This window comes from Ovis aries, chromosome 2 (genome assembly GCF_016772045.2).
Source record: "Ovis aries strain OAR_USU_Benz2616 breed Rambouillet chromosome 2, ARS-UI_Ramb_v3.0, whole genome shotgun sequence".
Classification (NCBI taxonomy): domain Eukaryota; kingdom Metazoa; phylum Chordata; class Mammalia; order Artiodactyla; family Bovidae; genus Ovis; species Ovis aries.
In genome coordinates, this window is record NC_056055.1 from 172,025,076 (window position 1) to 172,047,028 (window position 21,953).

The 21,953-nt window shown below is 34.2% G+C and overlaps 1 protein-coding gene across 21 annotated transcripts in view; it reads right to left on the reverse strand.

Annotated features, from left to right (window-relative positions):
- Positions 1-2,656: 2,656 nt before the first annotated feature.
- Positions 2,657-21,953, reverse strand: part of SPOPL (speckle type BTB/POZ protein like) — a 56,207-nt gene continuing 36,910 nt past the window's right edge. For 14 of the 21 annotated variants that reach the window (XM_060411155.1, XM_060411153.1, XM_060411163.1 and 11 more), the window contains 7 exons: positions 21,250-21,377; positions 15,085-15,262; positions 14,949-15,004; positions 13,848-13,970; positions 10,444-10,586; positions 10,301-10,354; positions 2,657-6,943 (listed from right to left, as the gene is read on the reverse strand). In XM_060411155.1, coding sequence (XP_060267138.1) covers positions 6,799-6,943; positions 10,301-10,354; positions 10,444-10,586; positions 13,848-13,970; positions 14,949-15,004; positions 15,085-15,262; positions 21,250-21,377 — 827 coding nt within the window. In that variant the 3' untranslated portion in view covers positions 2,657-6,798. Of the gene's footprint in view, positions 6,944-9,415; positions 9,470-10,300; positions 10,355-10,443; positions 10,587-13,847; positions 13,971-14,948; positions 15,005-15,084; positions 15,263-19,517; positions 19,615-21,249; positions 21,378-21,953 lie in introns of all 21 variants that reach the window. The other 7 variants (XM_060411157.1, XM_060411159.1, XM_060411162.1 and 4 more) reach the window with 3 other exon arrangements.

Here is a 21,953-nt window from a genome sequence, read left to right on the forward strand (position 1 = left end):
AAAAGTGCTTGAATGTTTATAACTCAAAGTTTAAAAATGAGTGAGAAAACATTTTAAGTTCTCTATAGAAGAATTTTGCACTTTTATTTCCCAATTCCAGCCCCTTGTTCCTCTCATCTAGTTTCCTATTTACAATAAGTGATCACCATCATGTTTTACATTTTATATTTGTGAACCAGCCAGGGTTCATCAGTGAGGGAAGGGAAGGAGGACCTTCTGTAGGGTTGTGGGTCAACTTTAATGTTTATATTTGTAAGTTCAGTTCAGCTCAGCTCAGCTCAGCTGCACAGGCTCAGTCTACCCCATGGACTGCAGTATGGTATTTGTAAACAATGTTACAATTGCTGACTTCCTCCTAACAGTTTAATACTCATGGCCAATCCTTTCAAGCCTCAACTTCCTACACTTGAAATACTTTTGATCACTTTTCAGCATTTCCTGTGCTTGGGTACTATGTTAATACACTGCCCCTGTATAATTTGTGTTAACTTTAGAAGTGAATTACTAAACAGCTAAGAAGTCTTGTTCAAAATTTTTTTCACTTAAAAAGTATTGCCTAAGAAACACATTTTAAATTTTATTTAAATTTATTGCTTTGCTTACTCACATTACTTTTGTTAGAAACATTAATCACTCCTTCTATTCCAATTATTTTTGAATCAATTATGCAAACTCCTTCCCTGTAAAGTCATGGCTGCTCTAATTTCAAGGGGGCCATCAGGGTTTTCCTTCACATTTGCTATTCCAGAACTCCTCTGCTCTTCTCAAATTTCTAAAATCAGCAAACTATAGCACAGAAGTCAAATCCAGCCCCCTGCCAGCTTTTGTATAGTTCTAATGGAAGTCACCTTGGGTTTACATCTATGGGTGCTTTCGCATTGCAGTGGCATGGCCAGTGAGTAAAATATTACTACCTAGTCCTTTAGAAAGTCAGTTGTGTGCATGCTCAGTCATGTCTGACTCTTTGCGACCCCATGGACTGGAAACCACCAGGCTCCTCTGTCCGTGAAATTCTCCAGGCAAGAATAATGGAGCTGGTAGCCATTTCCTAAACCAGGGGATCTTCCCAACCCAAGGATGGAACCCACATCTCCCGCATTGGCAGGCAGATTCACCACTGAGCCACCTGGGAAACCTAGGCTCCTAGGCTTTTTCAATTGCATGCCTCTTTCAAGTTTTCTTATGCTTGCAAAATTTTCAAATGACCCCCACATACTTCGGGCATTTATAAAGCACACATTCTAAAAACCTGCTGTTGGCAATATCAGTCTTCATGACAGTGGTTGCTTTTGTGCGTGTGTACATGCTGCAGTTGCTACCCTAAATCCTGCAATGTTTTTCTTTGCACCTACCCATTAAAGCCAGGTCTGAATTTGGACAAGAGATTAGATACCAGAGGAATCGTTTGGCTCTGATGTTACAGACTGGACAGAACTATACCCGGCTCCTTTAAAAATGGGAATTAAGGGGAGAGAGCAAGAGATGGAGGGAGAAGGGGAAATGAAGTACTCGTAACAGGGATGACAAGCTCCTTTGCCACTATCCACTGCAGATGCATGCAAACCTCAGCACAGAATTAAGAAGGTAGCAATAATGTAAATGCCTCTATTAATGTCTTCTATCTAAAAACAGTGATCAAAGCAAATACCAGTCTTCTCTTAGAAAAGAATGAGGTGATAGAATGAGGAAAACACAACATTCAAGTGTTCTAAAGTAAAGCAAGAAGGGGGCCAATTGCTGCAGAATAAGGGAGGTCATATGACCACTTGTCCTATCTTACTGTAGCTGTATAGGTAATATTTAAGTGTTTCAACCCTAGTATTATTTTAAGGATAATTCAGTGTGCGTGTATGTGTGTGTTGAGTATACAGACTTTTCACTGTACATTTCTGTCACTTTGGCCATATATGTGTATATGTTTGTATGTAAATTTTTGGCCACATTTTGTGGTATATGGGATCCTAGTTTCCTCACCGGGGAGAGAAGCCACGCCCCTTATATTGGAAGGCAGAGTCTTAACCACTGGATAGCTAAGGAAGGTCTTGGCCATAATTTTTAAGCACTAATTATGTTGCTGTTACCAAGCTGGTCCAGTAATACGCTGTCCCAAAGTTGCTCTTTTTGACAGCAGCAAATAATTAGCTGAAATTAAAAAGGGATAGGAGGTTCAGGGAAAGGAAATATTTAAGTGCTACATTAAATTACATAATAAATGAGCATTAAGTCACTCAAGAAAGGTGGTGAAAAATGAAAGTTGCTCAGTCATGTCTTGACTCTTTGTGACCCCATGGACTGTAGCCAACCAGGCTCTTCTGTCCATGGAATTCTTCAGGCAAGAATACTGGAGTGGGTTGCCATTCCCTTCTTCAGGGGATCCTCCCTGCCCAGGGACTGAATCTTGTCTCTTGCATCAAAGATTCTTTACCATCTGAGCCACTAGGGAAGCAAGCACATATATATGCAACATCCCCAGATCAAGGAACAGGTCTTTAGAGGTTCCAAAAAAACACTAGCCTCCCTATGTAGAAAAGACAATTACTATGCATAATTCTAAAGGTTACCACATCAAACACATAGCTCTTCTTGTAAAGCATCACAGTAATCTGAAAAAAGAATCATTCATACTTTTCAAATAAACACAAAATAAACCACATAATTCTGAATAAGTAGTAACAACTTTATTTTAACTCAACGTGCTGAAATGCAAAAAATATTTTCAGCAACAAGATACAAAATGTATCTCATCATTGACATCAGCTGATTAAAAATGAGGCTGAAAAGTTCAATGTGTCTTTATACATTTGAATCTTGAAAATCAATTCCCCCCAGAACTAATTTTTAAATAATTTCAGCAGACTTTTATTTTCAAAAATGGGACTCAATTTATATTTTCATTCTAAAAAACTGAAGGCAAAAATTAACTGGGTTACAGTATACAATGATAAACTCTAACAACAGAAAAAGATTTAAATATAAGAATTCTTTTTCAAACGTAAAGTCCACATACTGCAAACAGAAGACACGGTGTGGTGATTTCATTCTTAGTGAAGAGGAAATCTCGCATGGTAGGCACTCAATATTTGTTCAACTGGACCTAAAATTTACATCATTCCATTTTAACACTTAAACAAAGTAGAGCTCATAATCTGTATAAAAGAGGTTTGCAAAATACTCTTATGTGTGCTGAAAGTGCTGTCTTTATAATCTGAAAACACTAAAACCCACCCACCCACCTTGTTTTGCAAGAATACACTGAATATTTTCATTTTACCCATCAAAGAGCATGAATATCCAACTCAGAATAATTCACCTCTTCAAGCAGACTTGGCTTTGAGAAAAGCTTGCTGAGTTGGACTTACACAAAACAACTTACTGAAGTCCCTAGTGTTCTATTTTAGTTAACACTAGGAAGCATACAAAGATTCTGCTTAGATTTTGAATTTATGCACAAAACTTAAATGGGTAAATAAATTAGTTAATTACATGTCTGGCAATTTAAGCTCTAACTTAAATTTAGTTTAAAATAAAACAATAATGTTCATGACAAATTTTTAAGAGATCTTCATTAATATTTTTAAACTCAATTTCAAAACTGATGTCCTAAAAAGGCACTGTTTTCACATTTCATCATGCAGTAAATTGGTCACATTTTTGAGAATTATAATTTCCTCAACTGTCCCCCCAAATAAAGCACATTTAAATGGAATACATTTCAACTAACCTAAACTTTCAACATTTAACTGAGTCCTATTTTCAGAAATTCACTTTTGAACATACCACACACAAATCCAAGCAAATATACATATACACACATACACACGCACACACACATGCCTAATGACCACATAATACATGCAAGGATCTCCAATTACTATTTCAAGACAATGACACATGAGTATTCAAGGAGGTAACAATGGCAGGCCATATGTGATGGCACCTTCATATTTGTGCTCCAAGTATCGATACACACTAAAATTAAAAAATGAAAAAGGCACAAATATAGTGTTTCTGTATCTCAATCTAAAGAACAGTTCTCCAATGGTTACTTTTATAATATGTAATGTTTAAGACCAGTAACTACTTTTCTAAGAAAGAGCTGTTTAGGTGACAAAAGGGAAACAGGAGCAGGCTTTAGTTCAAAAGGCAACAACACTGCTTTGAACAAAATCTGTGTCTACTGAAAACCATGTGTGTAGTTAAAAAAAAAAAAGGCTATTAGAACACTCATTTCAGAATACATGAACAGTTTTACATTGCCTTAAGAACCCACAATACCAAAAATATACAAATAAATAAAAAAAAATAAATCAACTACCATGTGATTCTGTTAATATAATTGGTAGGCATTATATTATCTGAAAAGTGGACATTTCTACAAACGTGGATATCCTTACAGCACAGTGTTTGACATTTTTGGTACAAAATGTGTTACCAAACCAAAAAAAAAAAAATCTTTATAATAAAACCCTTCAGATTTGCAATAAACACAAAAGTAAGGGTAAGCTGAAATGTACATTATAGATGTTACCACTGAAGTCACTATGGTTAGAAATGTAGATTCAAGCAGTGAATTAATTCACAATGCGTCTGTGTGCATTTGATATAAATGGATACACCAGTATTTATTTATTTTTTTAATATGTGACAACAAAATTCTAGGGCCTGAGAGAATTTTTTTCTTCTAAGACCCTGGCAAAATCTCAAATCCTTAAAGTGTATATGTATGTGTGTGTGTTTTTTAAGCTGCACACTGTAAATTTAAAAGGCTCAATATTATGGTTTAGTTAAGAAGTGAATTTCTGCTCCTTATAATACTCTTACGTAGTTTTCTACTCTCTATAATACTCTTACATAGGACAGAGTCCACTCATATGTAAGAATCCTTCTTCTATCCCAAGGTAGTCTTTCAATATTAAATTTAACTTAATACAACAAAGACTCAAACTACAAAAGAAGAAATGAAGATATCTGAAAACACCATCTTTTCAAACTTCAGTTTGATGTGGATAAAAATGATTATTTGACAGCGTTTGTTCAATGTAAATATGAATCATTCTTGGCATATTGGGATTCAGTAAATACCTAATAGATAACAAAAATAATATCTATTTTAAAACTTTAGCTTCATTTTTTTTCTTTTTGCCCTAACTTCAAAAACTAAATAAACAAATTATACAAATTTTAATCTGGAGAATAGTTACATAGGTAAATATATAGATATATGCATTCTTTTTTCCAGTGACACACTTTTTCCCCTTGTGGTCAAACACAACTCTTGCCTAAGAAGCATACTACCACTGTTAGAGGAAATCTGATGCAGCGCTTGACACTGATCACTCCTGCTTCGCCATGACAATGCACTAGAACAGACCTCTGCTGTGACCAAACTGAAGATATGTATGTGTTTAAAGCTAAAATTCATTTATGATAAAGAACTGGCCTGTGAAAAGCAGTTTATAAACAGTTTATCCTGTTCACATTATGCATTATTTCAATTATCATCCACAATGTTGGTACAGTTACTGAGACAGACAGGAGAAACCTAGGGAGGAAAAAAGGTTTCAGAGTGTAGCCTGACATATTTCTAAGGGTCCTCTCCTTTGGTCTTCAAATAATAACAGTTCATTGTTTTTAGAAGGAGAGTAGACTGTCTAGGATTCATTTCCTGTTCAGGTGCCTTCTCCGAAGTGTGATAAAACAGTAGTAAATTCAATAATGAATATCTGAAAGTCAAACCAATGTAACTATAATTGGGAATATCTTTCTTATCTATTACCACAAACATCCCAGTTGCCTACATCTTTCTTAAAAAATTCCTTCAAAAGTTAAGACAATTATACCACATCAATTCCCTCAAAAGAAAGAAAGAAAGAAAAAAAAAAGAGTACCATTTAGCATATAAAAGTTACACATTAAAAGTGCATATATATCTTCTTAATTGGCCCAGTCATTAAATTTATATTTGGTCATCCTTACTTTTAACATATAGAATTCTTCATGTAAATGTAGGTCACTATAAATTAAAAAAAATTAATTCAGCACTAAACATGCTTTCTTCTTATTGAAATCTTAACCTCAATCAGTTCTCAATCATTGTAAACTTGGATAAACTCACAAGGAAACACAAGTAAAGGTTTGTTATGCCTCTCTTAGTTTGCTGGACAATTAACATACAAACATCACAAATTTCACTAAAAATTTGGGCCAACTCATTGCATATTTGCCCCCTGAAATGAAAAATAAATTAGAACTGAAGCAGTGTATTGCCATAACTTACCTTGAAGGTAAGCAGTTTCTCCTGTATTTATAGAACTTAGACTAGAAACATTACCAGTCATCTCCAACACAAGTGCTTTTTTAAAAGAAAACCTAGTTTTAAACTTTTAGTACAGGACAAACGCTACAAAATTCATCTGCCTTTCTCAAACTAATGGAAGATCCTTTTGAAACTTACTATCTTCAGTTATCAATATTACTGCATTATGGAGCTAGTGCAATCCTGCATAGCCTTGGTCACAATGACAAGGCACAATAAAAAAATTAAAGTATTATATGAACAAGAGAAGTCACTGAAGATAATTTAAGGCCTTGAAGTGAATTAGAGTATAATCAGTCTAATTTAAAGCTGAAGAATAAACCATAAATTATCCACCTGAAATGCAAGCAATATGCTTTTTCAGCTTCTGTTCTGTGGACAAGACAACAGAAACAACTCTTGCTTATGGTTTGTGTATTAGAATCCTTCTGGACCTGGAGGAGTAAAAGTCAATTCCATTTTTCTACAGTTCATGGAGGGTTTCAAGACTGTTTTAGCCGCTTTCGTGGAATACCAAACTGTGGACACTGTGCAGATGCTAATGCTCGGAAGGCTTCTGCTACCAAATGTGGGTGAGAATGAATCATGGACTTCCACCCGGATGTTTCCATTATGTCCGCTGCTTGGCTGAAAAATAAAAGTAAGAGATGTTTACTAAGGAGTACTTTGCAAAATGCATTGTTGCACTGTCATTTTTTTTTTTTTTAATTTACAGATTTCAAAATTCTGTCTCCTATGTATTCACACCACTTGAACTCACTAACATATCATCTTCACCGTACTGGTGTTTTCTGTTGTGACTGGAGCTTTCAATTTATCTGCAAGTTCGGCGCTCCTGGAGTGTATGACTCTGGTCTGCAGAGCTCGACTCCCACTGTCCCCATCTCTACACTCACTCTTCCAAGAGCTCCTTCCTCTAGCTCTTACATACAGGCTTCCTCTGGAGTTCCAAGTTCTGCCCTCTACTCTTCTTTAGTGTGCACTGTCCATCTTATCTCAGCCACTTTCACAGTTCTAACTATCATACTCAACAATGATAAACAGTGATTTGCTAAGTCCTAGGCCTCCCACAAGGTCTGTCCCCAACCACCTGTTTTCTTCACTTGAACGTGCCTTGAATGCCGTAAATTTCAGAATGAGGATAAGAACTCAACATGTCTAATACCCAAATTCTTCCTCTCTCATTTCCAATAGGCTAATGCTTCCACTATCAGCCAGTGATTCAAGTCGGAAACCTGGGAGTCACCCTAGATGCCATCCTTTCTAACCAATCATTAAAGCCCTATTTGAATTCCCAAAGGTATCCTGAATCAAGTAAGGCCCACAACATCTCATGCTTGAATTATTGTAAGAGTCTCCTAATTTGTCTTCTACTCTCCTATCATGCTCTTCTCAAACCATATGCTACCTCAGTAATAAACACCTTAAAAAGATCTTCTTCTGTTCTTCTCCAATGCTAGTACACAGGTTCTTTAGAAAGAGAAATGAGAAACAACGTTTCCCAGTTCTTCCCCCTAGCTTTCTACCTCCCATTCATGCTTTGGCACTGTGTATAATATTAATAATAACAGTAACAACAATACTGAACTGTTTATTGTTAAAGGATGTACAACACGCTCTGAGTTAACACAATTACTCAAGCAACAAATCTAGTTATCCTTGCTTGTCTCCTGTCTTCTCTCCTTTGTACCTACCTACCATCCAAATAATACACAAATATTACAGACTGTCCATTCAAAATATTATATGCTTCTATTTCCTTCTAGCCCCACTATCACTAATCAAGTCAAATTTTTACCTTCATCTCTTGCCTGAACTACCTTCAATAACTTTCCAACTGGCCTACCTATAACCATTCTCCTTAATTACCACCACCACCACAACCTCCCCATGCTCAAGCATGTGGAGAGGCTGCTAAAACAAACACCTGATCACATCCTCCTCTAGGTTAAACTCTTTTACTGTATGACCATCCTCTTTGAATAATGTCTAAAAGCAGTAATGTTATTTAGATGGCCTTCCATGATCTGATTTTTGCCTTTTCTCTCCAGCTTCTCATACTCCTCGTCCCCATACTGTTCTTTCTTATCTTTAAGCCGTTGCACACCTGTATCTTTTTTTTTTTCTGCGACATACCTTTCCACCTCTTCCCTCTTCTTCACCGAGGTAAGTCCTACTAATACTTCAGGTCTTCATACAACAATTCTTCAAAAGGACTTTCTCTGACACTTAGGTCAGGTCCTTTTGCTATATACTCAGATGGGTATGCTCTGCCTTACCTATTATTACACTTTAGTTCAACTGCTTTGTTTAGTTCCTATATATCTCCTGCTAAACCACAAACTCCACGAAGGCATGAAAAACATATCTGTCAAATGAATGATCTACTATTGCTTCATGCATCTATACCTGGTTTCAAGCGATGCTTTCTGTCTGCAATGCCTTTTATTTCCTCCTCAGTTCTGCTTATTTCTATTCAGATTTTAAGACAAAGCTCAGTCATCTTTACATCTAAACCTCCACCCTTAGTTGTGTCCTGCACATACCCTTCTTTATGACATTACTTACCATATTATAATGAAATATGCATGGATGTGTTTCTGTCATTAGATAAATTTCTTAAGAACAAGGATTTTTCCTCATACTTGTTTCTGTATGCAGCACCTTAGCATAGTGCTTGACACAAAACTGACGCTAGGCATTCAGTTTAGTTTGCTGAACTAAACATTAGCTGATAACAATTAAAAAATTTGCCTGACATCAAATTACCAGTGTACTTTCACGTTTATAATTTCAACTCGCTGTTTAGAATCATAGAGATTGTTAATATACCTGATATTTTCATTGATTTAATTCAGCAAGTATATATTGACAGTCTCTATGTACACCATAGTTTCTACATGGGATACAGAATAAGCTTATATTTTTTGACACTGTAAAATATTTTTACAAACTAAAATTAGAGCTTGCATGTGGCAAAGTACGAAGCATCACAAAATTATCATTCCATTTTTCTAGGAACACATACCATAATACATTATCACACGCTGACCAATATATAGACTAGCTAGTATTTTAAAAGTATTCACTCATTTTTACCTTCAGAAAACAGAATTCACGAACTATTAAGAATTCAGTTAACCAACTTCAAATCTATCAAAACAGATGAAAGCAAGGGAATCATAAGTCAAACATTCATTTTCTTGTCTTTGACACAATCTTTTTCTAATTTCTTACATCAATTTTTGATAATTTCCAAGAACAGAGTTTAACGGTATATAGGCAAAAACTAATCAAAAGCAGATGCAAATTCTTCAACCTACTGACTCTCGTTTTGATTCTGAGTAACTGCAAAGAGTAAAAAAGTCACTCTAAATATGAGTGAAGAAGGGGGAAAAAAAGGGAATAATAAATTCTCATGTTTATGTCATTCTGAAGATTCAGGCTTAGAAAGATGTCATGACTACACTGCTCCTTAGGGTTTTACCAAGGGAAAGATCAAATTGCTACCATTTCTGGAAGGCTAGGTAATTGACCTAATGCAGATGTGATGCAAGGTACCTGGCTGCCCTAAGAAGCAGTGGCATTCAAATATTAAGACTTCCCAGGTAAATCTGGAGGGTACATTTCCTCATAGGATAAAATTAGTATTTCCCACATTTTTAGAAATGCTTTCTGAAGGGGCAGGCACAGGGTCTCTAGTAGTCACTGAAATACCTGGACTGAGCTACATGCTAATGTGAACATATATGCTTAAGAAAAGACAGTGTCCATCCCAGTTCACATTACAAGCTGATCTACAAGGGAGCATAGCCTCAAGAATCCACTACATGGTTAAATTATTTTTTTTTTTAAACTTGCAGTTTGCTTCATGTCATTAATATCTGGATTCATACTTATTGTAGATGAACAAAAGGCTATGCAACAAACACTTAATTTCATGTATGCAGATCAACTTTAAGTCAGAAACTGATGTCATCTTACTTGCTGTTCCAGTTTTTCCCATCTTTACACCCAAGCTGTCGAAGTACACTGCACCTGCATTGAAGATTTAAACACACTTAAGAAAAAGTCAGGTGAAAAACTGTTGAAGGTGTCATGTCCACTGAAATACAAGCACAGCTTACCTATTAATAAAGTCTATGGCTTGTGCTTTCAATTGCTCTGCACTGTGCAAATCTGCAAGGACAAGGGTATCAGCAACATTTTCTACTGAGAGGTTACTACACAAAGCTTCTTCACACATGACCTTCAGCCGTTCCAGTGCATACTATCCAGAAAGGAAAACACAACATTAAACATTTATTTAAACTACCAAGTTCTAAATACATGATATATATAACTTAGAAAATGAAGTTAAAGCACAATACACATCAAACTGAGGGTACTTTAAAAGTCTTTATTTTAAATATAAAGAAAGTATGAGTTCCTGCATTCAGGATAAAGACTAATTTTTCTTAAGAAATTTCTGAGTTCAAGATAGAGGATGAAACGTCAACCCACTCCAATATTCTTGACTGGAGAATCCCATGGACAGAGCAGCCTGGAGGGCTGAAGTCCAAAGGGATACGACTGAGCACACATGCAAGGTATAGTATATTTTTAAAACAGAGGCTTCTTTAAAAACCTCTTAGGTACTCAAAAAACAAACAAAAATACCTTTATTACTTAATACTCTTAATGAGTATATTTCTCTTTTCTAATATTTTGAACACCAGTCAGGACACAGCATATTGTCACTACTTAATCCTGAAGAAAAATGATAAAGCTTAATACTCATAACCATAACTTGTATTTGACATACATGTGAAGAGAACATACTTGGCAGCTTTACTGAGGTATAACTGACATACAATAAAATGCACATATTTGAAGTTTATACAGCCACATAACCATCATCAAATCAAGAGTGAACACAGTCATTATCCCCCAAATTTCCTTCTACCTCTTTGTAATCCTCCTTTCTTACCCCACCTCAGGCAAGACCTCTGATATGTTTTCTACTGCTAGAATTCACATTTCTGAAGTCTTCTATAAAAGAAATCATAGAATTTGCACTTGTTTTTATCTGGCTTCCAGTCATTATAATTATTTTAAGATTCATGCATGCTGTTGTCTGTGTATCAATAGTTCTATGCTTTTTACTGCTCAGTGGTATCCCATTGATCTGTTGATGAACATTTGGGTGTTTCCAGTTTCTAGCCGTTACAAACAAAGCTGCTACAAACATTCATATAAGTCATTAAACGGTCATATGCTGTCTTTTCCCTTGAGTATAAACCTATAAATAAATGCACTGGATAATATGGTTAAGTGTAAAACTTAAAAAAAAAAAAAAATTGCCAAACAGTCTTTCAAAGTGGTTGTATCATTTTACACTCTCATAAAGCAGTATATAAGAGTCCATATCCTTGACCATACTTGGTATGGTTTTAATCATTTTAGCTGTTATAACAGTCATAGACATATCTCATGGTGGTTTTAACTTACGCTACCCTAACGAGGTTGAGCATTTTTTGATATACTGAATGGACTATTGAATGGACATTATTTTAAGAAGTGTCTATTCAAATATTTTTATTTTTAGAAATAACGTTGTTTACCTATAATTGTTTTGAGAGTTCTTTATATAGTCTGAATATGAAAGACCTTTATCATATATATTCTGGATAAAAGTTGTTCATCAGTTATGCTTTGCAAATATGTTCTTCTAGTGTCTTCTGAAGAAGTTTTAAATTTCATTGAGGCCCAATTTATCATTTTTCCTTTTATGTGTATTTGGAGTCACAGCCAAGAAGTCTTTGCCTAGTGTAAGACTATGAAGACGTTCTCCTATATTTTCTTTTAGAAGTTTAAGATTTTTTTTTGGTTTATAATCTATTCTGTGTTACTTTTTGTATACGATGTGAAGTACACACACAGAATTCGGTCTTTTCAAGAGTTCAACCACAGTTCATCTTTTTGGGTACAGACTACCAATTCCTACAGCACCATGTACTGAAAAGACTATCGTTTCTCCAATCAACTATCCTTGCACTTTCATCAAAAATTATATAGTCATACATGTGACAGTCTATTTCTGTACTGTCTATTCTGTTTCAATGAGTTGTCTATCTTGTCACCAATACAACAGTGTCTTAAATACTAAAGCTTTATGAGTTCTCCATTTTATTAATAATCTTTTTCAAAGTTATCTGATTATTCTAGGTCCCTGCTCTTGCATATAAATTTTTAAAACAGCTTGTCAATTTGTACCCCTCATCCCTGCAAAGGCAGGTTAGGATTTTGATACCGACATGCTGGTTCTCCTAATCAAAAGAGAAGTGAAATTTAACAATGTTAAAATTTCCAGTCCATTAATAAGACTTTCTCTCCATTTACTGAAGTGTACCTGAATTTCTATTATCAGTATGTTATAATATTCAGCATACAGGTCTTGAACATCTTTTGTCAGACTCATTTCTACGTGTTTTGTATTTTTCATTCCATTATAATGGCATTTCTACATTTAAATTCTGAGACAGTTACAGATTTGAATAAGCTGTAAGAAATAAGATTTCATATACACTTGTCCCAGTTTCTCCCTTTGGTAACATTTTTTAAAATAAGTATAATTATCACTATAAACACATATTCATAAATACACATACAGACATATAAATGGACAGAAGTAGCATGGATATTAGTACTTTTGGAGAAAGCTCCCAATGGGCTTTAGCATTTTCAGGATTGAGAACTACTGACTTTGAAATTTCTTGCCACTTTTACACTGTTTCCCTATCTTCAAGAATTTAGCACTGTAAAAGAACATTATAAAATAAGATTTTTTTTCTCTACATCCTGTATTAAAAAATAAATCTATGAATACAGGGTTAAGTTAGAAAAAATACACAATATTTTCTTCCTTTTTTATAGATGAACGTCATGTACTGTATCTTAAGACTATCTCAAAACTGCAATAAATTATACGCACTACTGTGTGTTCTCATAAAACAGAGTAAAGATACACTCAAAACTGTGTATAACGGACTTCTGGACTCAGAGGGAGAGGGTGGGATGATTTGGGAGAATGGCATTCTAACATGTATACTATCATGTAAGAATCGAATCGCCAGTCTATGTCTGACGCAGGATGCAGCATGCTTGGGGCTGGTGCATGGGGATGACCCAGAGAGATGTTATGGGGAGGGAGGTGGGAGGGGGGGTTCATGTTTGGCAACGCATGTAAGAATTAAAGATTTTAAAATTTAAAAAAAAAACAAAAACAAAAAACAAAACTGAGTCTGAAGTTAACATTCCATTTGTTCCATATATTCTAAATCAGCTCAAGATACTTTTATGTCTTCTTGATTTAAAATTTTTTCATTTCCATATTATCCCACTGTGTTATTTCATAATACTCAAGAGGCATCCACAATTAGTATAAATTAATTCAATACTTCAAGTTATTGAGGGTTCTCATTTGATGATAGCTTTCTAGATATGGCAAGCTTGAGGACATTTTTCAGCTCTTTAAGACCTAATTACTTACTTTGTCTGCAGCTGCCAACAAGTTGTCAGCCATTTTGTCAAGGTTTGGTGCTTTCCCTGTGTAAATGAATCTCATCATTTCTTTAAAAACCTCAGGGTCTACATCATTTATTTCCACTCGATTCTGGTATTGAAAACACAGAAAATGTTATATTTCAAAAAAAAGCACATAGACAATGGACCAGAGCAAAACTAACAATAGTTTAAAAGCCCCGAATCAGCACTTAAGCAATGTACAACTCAAATATTCATTAAAGTGTATTTTCAAAGTTAAGCAGGCAGGTCTAAGAAGAAGCATAACAAGTCAAGCACTACCATGTAGAAATACAAACCCCAGTTTCTCAGTTAAAAAGTCAAATACAAATTAAAAAAAAAACAACACCAAATCTGTAAGGCCAAACTAAATCTTTATTCAGTTTCTGACCTCTACCTTAGAGGAAGATGGCTATTAACTTTTTTGGTTTCTCTAGTTCTGCAAAGATGAGAAAGCTGAGCCACGTAAATAAACTTAGGAAGGAGCTGCCCAGTTGGAGCAATAAGGCTCACATGTAATACCACCAGCAAAAATCTATCTCTGGTCTTTAGTCTGACTACATTTCAAAATGGCAGATAAAAGAGAAATATCTGGGAAAACCAAATGGGTAGTATTACAGTTCAAGTAGACTAATAATAACATAATTTATGTCCTTTATTAAATATAATACTCTTATTATAGTGGTAAAAAGAATATAGGAATTGTTTCTGTTCTAGAAAAAAAATTCCAAAATCAACTCAAGTCTAGAAAGAAGGAATATACACCTTAACTGGAGAACTCTCAAATAGGTATGCATCACAACAGTCCTTTCAGATAGTCATCCTTTTTTAGTAACAACTATCCACTTATTTTGCTATTATGACATGCCACAATAGCAATAGCTGTTATTTGGAATGTTAGCCCACATTAAGCTACATCTATTTTTCTACTATAGAACCCATTTCACCCCATCCTCTTATTTCTTTCTAAAATCCTAACAATAAGAACATGCACTGTTACTTTTAAAATATACATTCCAATATTCTACATGTATATAAATTAGATGTGAGCCCTTTAAACAAGGTTTACCTTTTTGCTTTCTTCCATTTCATGTTCAAACATGGCATTAAAAACTGGGGATCGAGCTGTAACAAGATTAAGCATCATTATTTAAAGCAAAAATTTATGAAAAAAATGTAATGTATTACTCAAAAGTAGAAAGTACCTGCAAGAACAGATTTATGAGCTTTAAATTCTTGTCCTCTCACAAAAAAACTGCAATCTGTAAATCTTGTGTTTTCCCAGAGATTACCTAAATCTTCTGCTAGTCGGCATTCAGGCACCTTTAACATATTTGTATTAGTATGTCCTGATATATTTACTGAATCTTGGACCACACTCACCTAATAAAAAAAGGGACAGCAAGAAAAAATACTTTCATAAATTAATATCAGTAGTTAGCTACTAAGTTTCAACCTAAACTTATCATTAAAATCATATAGAAAATTCAGTGTACTCCTTATCAAAAATGCTAACATTTGGGAACTGAATTTAAAGCGACAAATTAAAGGAGAGAAATAACACAGAAAAAAAAATTGAAACAAATTAGACAATTTTAAGTGACATTTTACATAAATAAATGGCTTACTGATTCCTGAGAATGCTCAGTTATTAAACTAATCACAAAACTATTTCTCAACAACAAAAAAAAGCCATAATATGATTCCAAATTCAAATAGGAGAAAATACTTTTGTGAGGAGAAAGAAATTTAATTTTCTCTTTTATTTCCTCACATTACAAAACTATCAACATTTAAAGTTTATTAAACACATAATAAACACAGCATAACACTTATGACATTTTAGAATATTTTAAAATGTTGTTTAAAACTACAGACTATAATATGCAATTTGGGCGGCATTTTAAGTGTTGTCCCTACATGTTTCAATGCTAATAACACTGACTTAAATATCCAGTAATAGTGATTTAAATTTTAAAGTATAAGAATTCTCACAAAACAATGTTAATTATTAATGTTTATGGAAATCTTTCATTTAAAAAAACAGTAAGAACAATATAACCTAGTTTGATTCGAAGACCTTTAATTTACCTATGAAATAATCAATAAATAAAAGTTGGTATGATTAAAACCAACAGTGGAAACAGTGTCAGACTTTATTTTGGGGGGCTCCAAAATCACTGCAGATGGTGACTGCAGCTGTGAAATTAAAAGATGCTTACTCCTTGAAAGGAAAGTTATGACCAACCTAGATAGCATATTCAAAAGCAGAGACATTATTTTGCCAACAAAGGTCCATCTAGTCAAGACTACGGTTTTTCTGGTGGTCATGTATGGATGTGAGAGTTGGACTGTGAAGAAAGCTGAGTGCCGAAGAATTGATGCTTTTGAACTGTGGTGTTGGAGAAGACTCTTGAGAGTCCCTTGGACTGCAAGGAGATCCAACCAGTCCATTCTGAAGGAGATCAGCCCTGGGATTTCTTTGGAAGGAATGATGCTAAAGCTGAAACTCCAGTACTTTGGCCACCTCATGCGAAGAGTTGACTCAATGGAAAAGACCCTGATGCTGGGAGGGGCAGGAGGAAAAGGGGACGGCAGAGGATGAGATGGCTGGATGGCATCACCGACTCGATGGACATGAGTTTGAGTGAACTCCGGGAGTTGGTGATGGACAGGGAGGCCTGGCGTGCTGTGATTCACGGGGTTGCAAAGAGTCGGATACGACTGAGCGACTGAACTGAACTGATGATTAAAACACTGCTTTTACATGGAGCCCAACATAATATGGATTAAATTATTTCTCATTGAACTGAACTGAAAGATGACTATATTTTGAATGAAATCTTAAAACAGCACTAAGTTTGGCACAAACTTTAAGAACAGGAATACACTATTAATATTACTAGAAATTTTATATTATATTTAATAAGCGGAAGAAAATACTACTTCAACTAGGAAAGCAAATGTTTCAGAGTACATGAACCATCTTTCACAAAAAATGCTGTTTTGGTTATATGTTTTAAACTGCTAAGTTTTGTGGTTGTTTGTTATACAGCAATAGATGACTATTAATTTAAAGCCGTATTTCATAAGGTTTTCTTTAATTAACAGTAGATATGTATATGGACAAATAAACTATGTAGAAATTGTACAATAGAAATGGATAAAATGGACCAAATTACTAATATGCTAAGAAAGTATAATAGTCTAACATAAAATGCTTGAGAATATTAAGGCTCATTAGTCCCTACTCACCTAGATGTAATAACATCTATTTCATATGAATGAACAGACACTTCTAAAAAAAGCTTTATTTTCTGAGGATATTCTCATTAGCCATTTTGTTTTTCTGATTTTATTAATCTTTTTGAAATCACATGCCATAAAAATCATCTAATCCAATCACCTTATTTTGTTAAAAAATTTGAAAAAGTGAGATCCAGAGAAGATAACTGAAGTGTCCTAAATCCACTGCTAGTCAGTATCAGAGGAAGACTAGACCTACATTCCCAGGTTCCCTTTTTAAGCATTCTTTGTACTATACAGTAGGAGAAGGCAACGGCAACCCACTCCAGTACTCCTGCCTGGAAAATCCCATGGAAAGAGGAGCCTGGTAGACTGCAGTCCATGGGGTCGCTAAGAGCTGGACAAAACTGAGTGACTTCACTTTCACGTTTCACTTTCATGCATTGGAGAAGGAAATGGCAACCCACTCCAGTGATCTTGCCTGGAGAATCCCAGGGACGGGGGAGCCTGGTGGGCTGCCGTCTATGGGGTCGCAGAGTCGGACACGACTGAAACAATTTAGCAGCGGCAGCAGCAGTATTAATACTCTAATGCAGTTATGGTTCTAAAGGGATTTATTGCAACAATCTTGTAAGAAGTTTTTTCAAATACAGGAGCTAAGACATTATGCATACAAATAAGTCCTCCAATAAAAATTCTTCTATTAACTTTTAATTATTCAAATTGTTTCTAAAATTTTACAAATTACAAAACAGGGGAAAAATCTTCACTAATTCTTACCTGACTGCTGTTATATCATACATTATAACTTAATGATACTTAAATAAAAAATACTGGTATCACTATTCAGGGTTTAGTCAAGGGTCACAAAGACACTATTTACTTGTTCATATCAGCACTGCTCTTGTAACTTCCAGTGAGCAAAAGCTGGAGCGAATTGAACAGTTCAATTACTTGCATAAAGTATGTAGCATGTAGTGAAGTCATAAGAATATGATCATATTTAAACTTAGGAAAGGATTTCTTAAGTTCTATTTATTGTTTAATTATCCTAACTCAAAACAATATATTTAATGTGAAAGTTCCACAAAAATCAGGTGATAGAAGGAAAAGATTTAAAAAAAGAAATTTTGTAGACATTGATGTTATATTTGACTATATAATCATAATTCAGAAGAAATTATATTATTGGCATACACATCTACATATAATTATCACAGCAGCCACAAATTTTAAGACAGAATATTTCATACACTCTGAAGAGTATTCAAGGGACTATAGAGCAGAAATTAATGATCTAATTTAAACTGTTATGCAATGAGTTGTGATGATTATTTTTTCTAATACCTATAATCACAAAATTGGTAAAATTTTAGCTTTTTCTAATACATATTCAAATATAGGTAATGAACATTCTTATGACTGGAACTTAAGAGTAAAAAAAAATTCAGAAGAAAGGCTGAGATTCTTTTCTGAAGTGGTTGTTATTTTAAAAATAAAATGACAAATGTACAACACTCAAAACTGACAAATGCTGCAAAGTAATACCTCAAACCCGTTTGACAGCTCTTTTCAAATTTGCTTTTGGCTCAACTCTGAGGATATAATTCAGACTAAAGATGAACATGTGCAGGCTCTAATCAGCTATGACTGTCCTAGAAATCTGGGTCTCCTCTAGTGTGGAATTAAGGTGACTACTGGTTCCTATTTTTAAAACTTTCTCGATTCTCTAAACTCGATTCTCTAAACAAATTGTAAAGACTAGCTAGGAATTTACAAAGGTGCATAGTACTACAAATTTGATGCTCTAATCAACTATTGAACCATCCCTCACACTGGCTCCAAAATGAGAAACTTCTAAGTAGTCCAATTTCATATCATTTTCCTGAATAGTGGGTCTTAGACTTTCTGGCTTTCAAATATAGGTATCCTTTTTTAGAAACTGGATGATAGAAATATGGTTGTCAATTTTCCATTTTGTTATTTTTAGAGGATAAAACACAACTTCCATCCATTACCAAAAGTATATTTAAACAGAAAGGGTAACTTCGTGACAGAAAAATAAGACAAAAAAAAGTTCTAAATGAATTAATTTTATGAAAAATTCATTACCTATATTATCTGTCTGTATATAGTCTTCTGTATACCACAGGCTAGCATGGGTCTATAGATTGAGACTAAAATCTGTTGGACTGCAAAAGATAAATTTAGCTAACCAATTTTTTATTTTTCCTACTTATTCTTCAATTCCTGTTTTCTGCATCACTTTGGAAAAGAAGAGGCAGAAAGAATTGTTTACACTGACAGAAATTTCTAGCTCTGGCTACTTGATTCATAGGACTTGCAAGATTACTTATGTCTTGCACAAAAGGGTAGCACCAAACTGCCTTACCTGTCTACAGCACCACTTGCAGGGGAGGGGGAGGAGGCAGTTCTTTAGGTAGGGCAGTGCAATGCTTCCTCCTCTTCTGCAAGCAGTGCTGGAGATGCTGTAGAAGGAAGGGCATCAATGAGAGGTATGGAAGAAACGGTGGAGGGCGTGAGGAAAGTTTGTTCAAAGCCCACCTATGTTAAAAACAGTGCCCAAGGTATGAATGTCTGTATCAGTAAAGGTATCTATTATAGTATCTAATACTAAATGTGATCAACTTAAAATGTATGTCACTGGTGGGTTCTATTTTTAGGAGGTGACTAGCATCTAAAATTTAGCATGTGGATAAAAAATACACTTCAAAAACATGTATCAAAATAAATCTTAGTTTCAGCCTTCATTCTGAATTTTTTAGTTGTCTAGGTTCCAATAAAATATACTTAGGGAAGCATACTTTAGTAAACAATATTTCAATTCTAAAAACAGAAACATTTTCTTAAAATTCACAAAGAAGCTGCAGTAGGTACATTTTTTTTTTCCTTAACTGGATTACATAGCCTTTAATGTCCTTTAAATTCTATGATTATGTGATTAAAATAAATTAATATGTTGAAATTTAGGATAACTACTAAAATTCTGAAAAAAGAATGCTTAAATAACACACCCTATAATTATTCAGAATACTACTTAGAATATTTCTCTATTGGCAACAAATGCTTTAGTCTATATTTTTATCAAATTATTTAATGATAAGCTCTGCTCAAGACACTTGTGCTATGTGCATTATCAACCAAATAATAGTATTCATAACAAATTCATCTTATAGTTCATTTAACTTGTCTAAGTGGAAATAAGATGAATTTTATTTGCACTATGTGATCTCAGGGGCCATATTTCAATTATTCTTCTGACACAGCATAATGACATATAATTAGTTTGTAATCCTGCCAAGAAATTTTACACATTTTCTATAAGAAGCGTCAAGCTAATTCAGTAGCAGTTAAGTAAGTTATTGTGCTTTTAAGACACTCATCTGTCTACAATAATCTACTGAAATATATTTAATGTTGAGGTTACCCTATCATTTCAACAATTCATATAGATAAAGCTATGTAATAACAATTACAGAAGCTAGTTCAAGCCTCAAATTAAGACAAATCATAAGTGTAAATTATTGGAAGGGGCCAATGCTAGCAACTTTCAAAAGACGGCATTTCATGCATATCATTATATCATACATTTGTCAACAAAGGTATAGCTTAAAAATTTTGAGATGCCATTATTTATAATGCTAACATCTGTTTGAATAAACGAACAAAAAGCTTCCCAATCTTTTCTCAGGCACTTTCACTACCATGCAAGTATGGATTCAAACTGACAAGCCACTATATTTAATATCATCAATCTGAATATAACAAAAAATGCTGACCATTTAGAATTATTCAGAATGAAGAAGATATTTAAAAATTTTCATATAAAGTCATATACATCGAGTCTTTGTATGAGGAAAGTATGTGATAGTATAATTGTATAAACAATTTATAGCTAACGATAGGACTTTTTTCAGGCTGGCTACTATACTGATTTCTAAGACCTTGTCAGCTTTTACTTTTAGAATATTTATATAAAACCTTACCAATTATACCAGTTAGTTGATTTAAAAAGTGCAATCAATATTGTTCTAGTGCATATTTTTGCTTTACTACTAAATATAATCAAACACTGAGTTCCTTGAATAAAAAAATGTACCCACCTCACAAAATAATGTAAGCTTGTCATCTGGTAAAAGACCATTAGCTTCATCAAGCAAAAAATCTCTTCGAATGAATTTTTTAAAACCCCAGTCCTTTCCTTGTACAAATCGATATGCTCTTTGGCTTTCTGGTGGAAAACACAATATAAGTTTAAATAAAACAAGTATTCAAGAAACATTCTGCTAATAATAACAATTAAGTGAATGTGCAAAAATAGGACTTGACAAATACATCTATCATAAAAATTACAGATATGTGTTTTCATAAGTAAAATGGTAAGAGTTACACTAGCTAGAACCAGATCATTTCACAGTACTACCACAAATTCTGGTTAATTATCAACGAGCTCACTTCCAGATTCCTAGATATCTAAGTAGAAGAAAAGCCAGATCAAATCTCAAGAAGTAAGAGATCTTTCAAACAATCTAAGCCCTTTAATAATAAAGTAGGATCAAAACACATTAGAAATATTAATTTCTTGCTTCTTCCTTTAAAAAAGGATGGGCTTTCCTGGGATAACCATCCCACTGATATAAGTTTTATGGAACTAGAGAAAAATCCATTAACTGGAGAAAAAAGCCAAAAAAAAAGTCCCTAGATCATTTCTTAGGTCTTTAAACATAATCCCATTACCTCTAAAAACAATTTTCATCAAGGTCCACAAGATGGTTTTAGTGTGATCGGTAAAATATTTAATAAATGT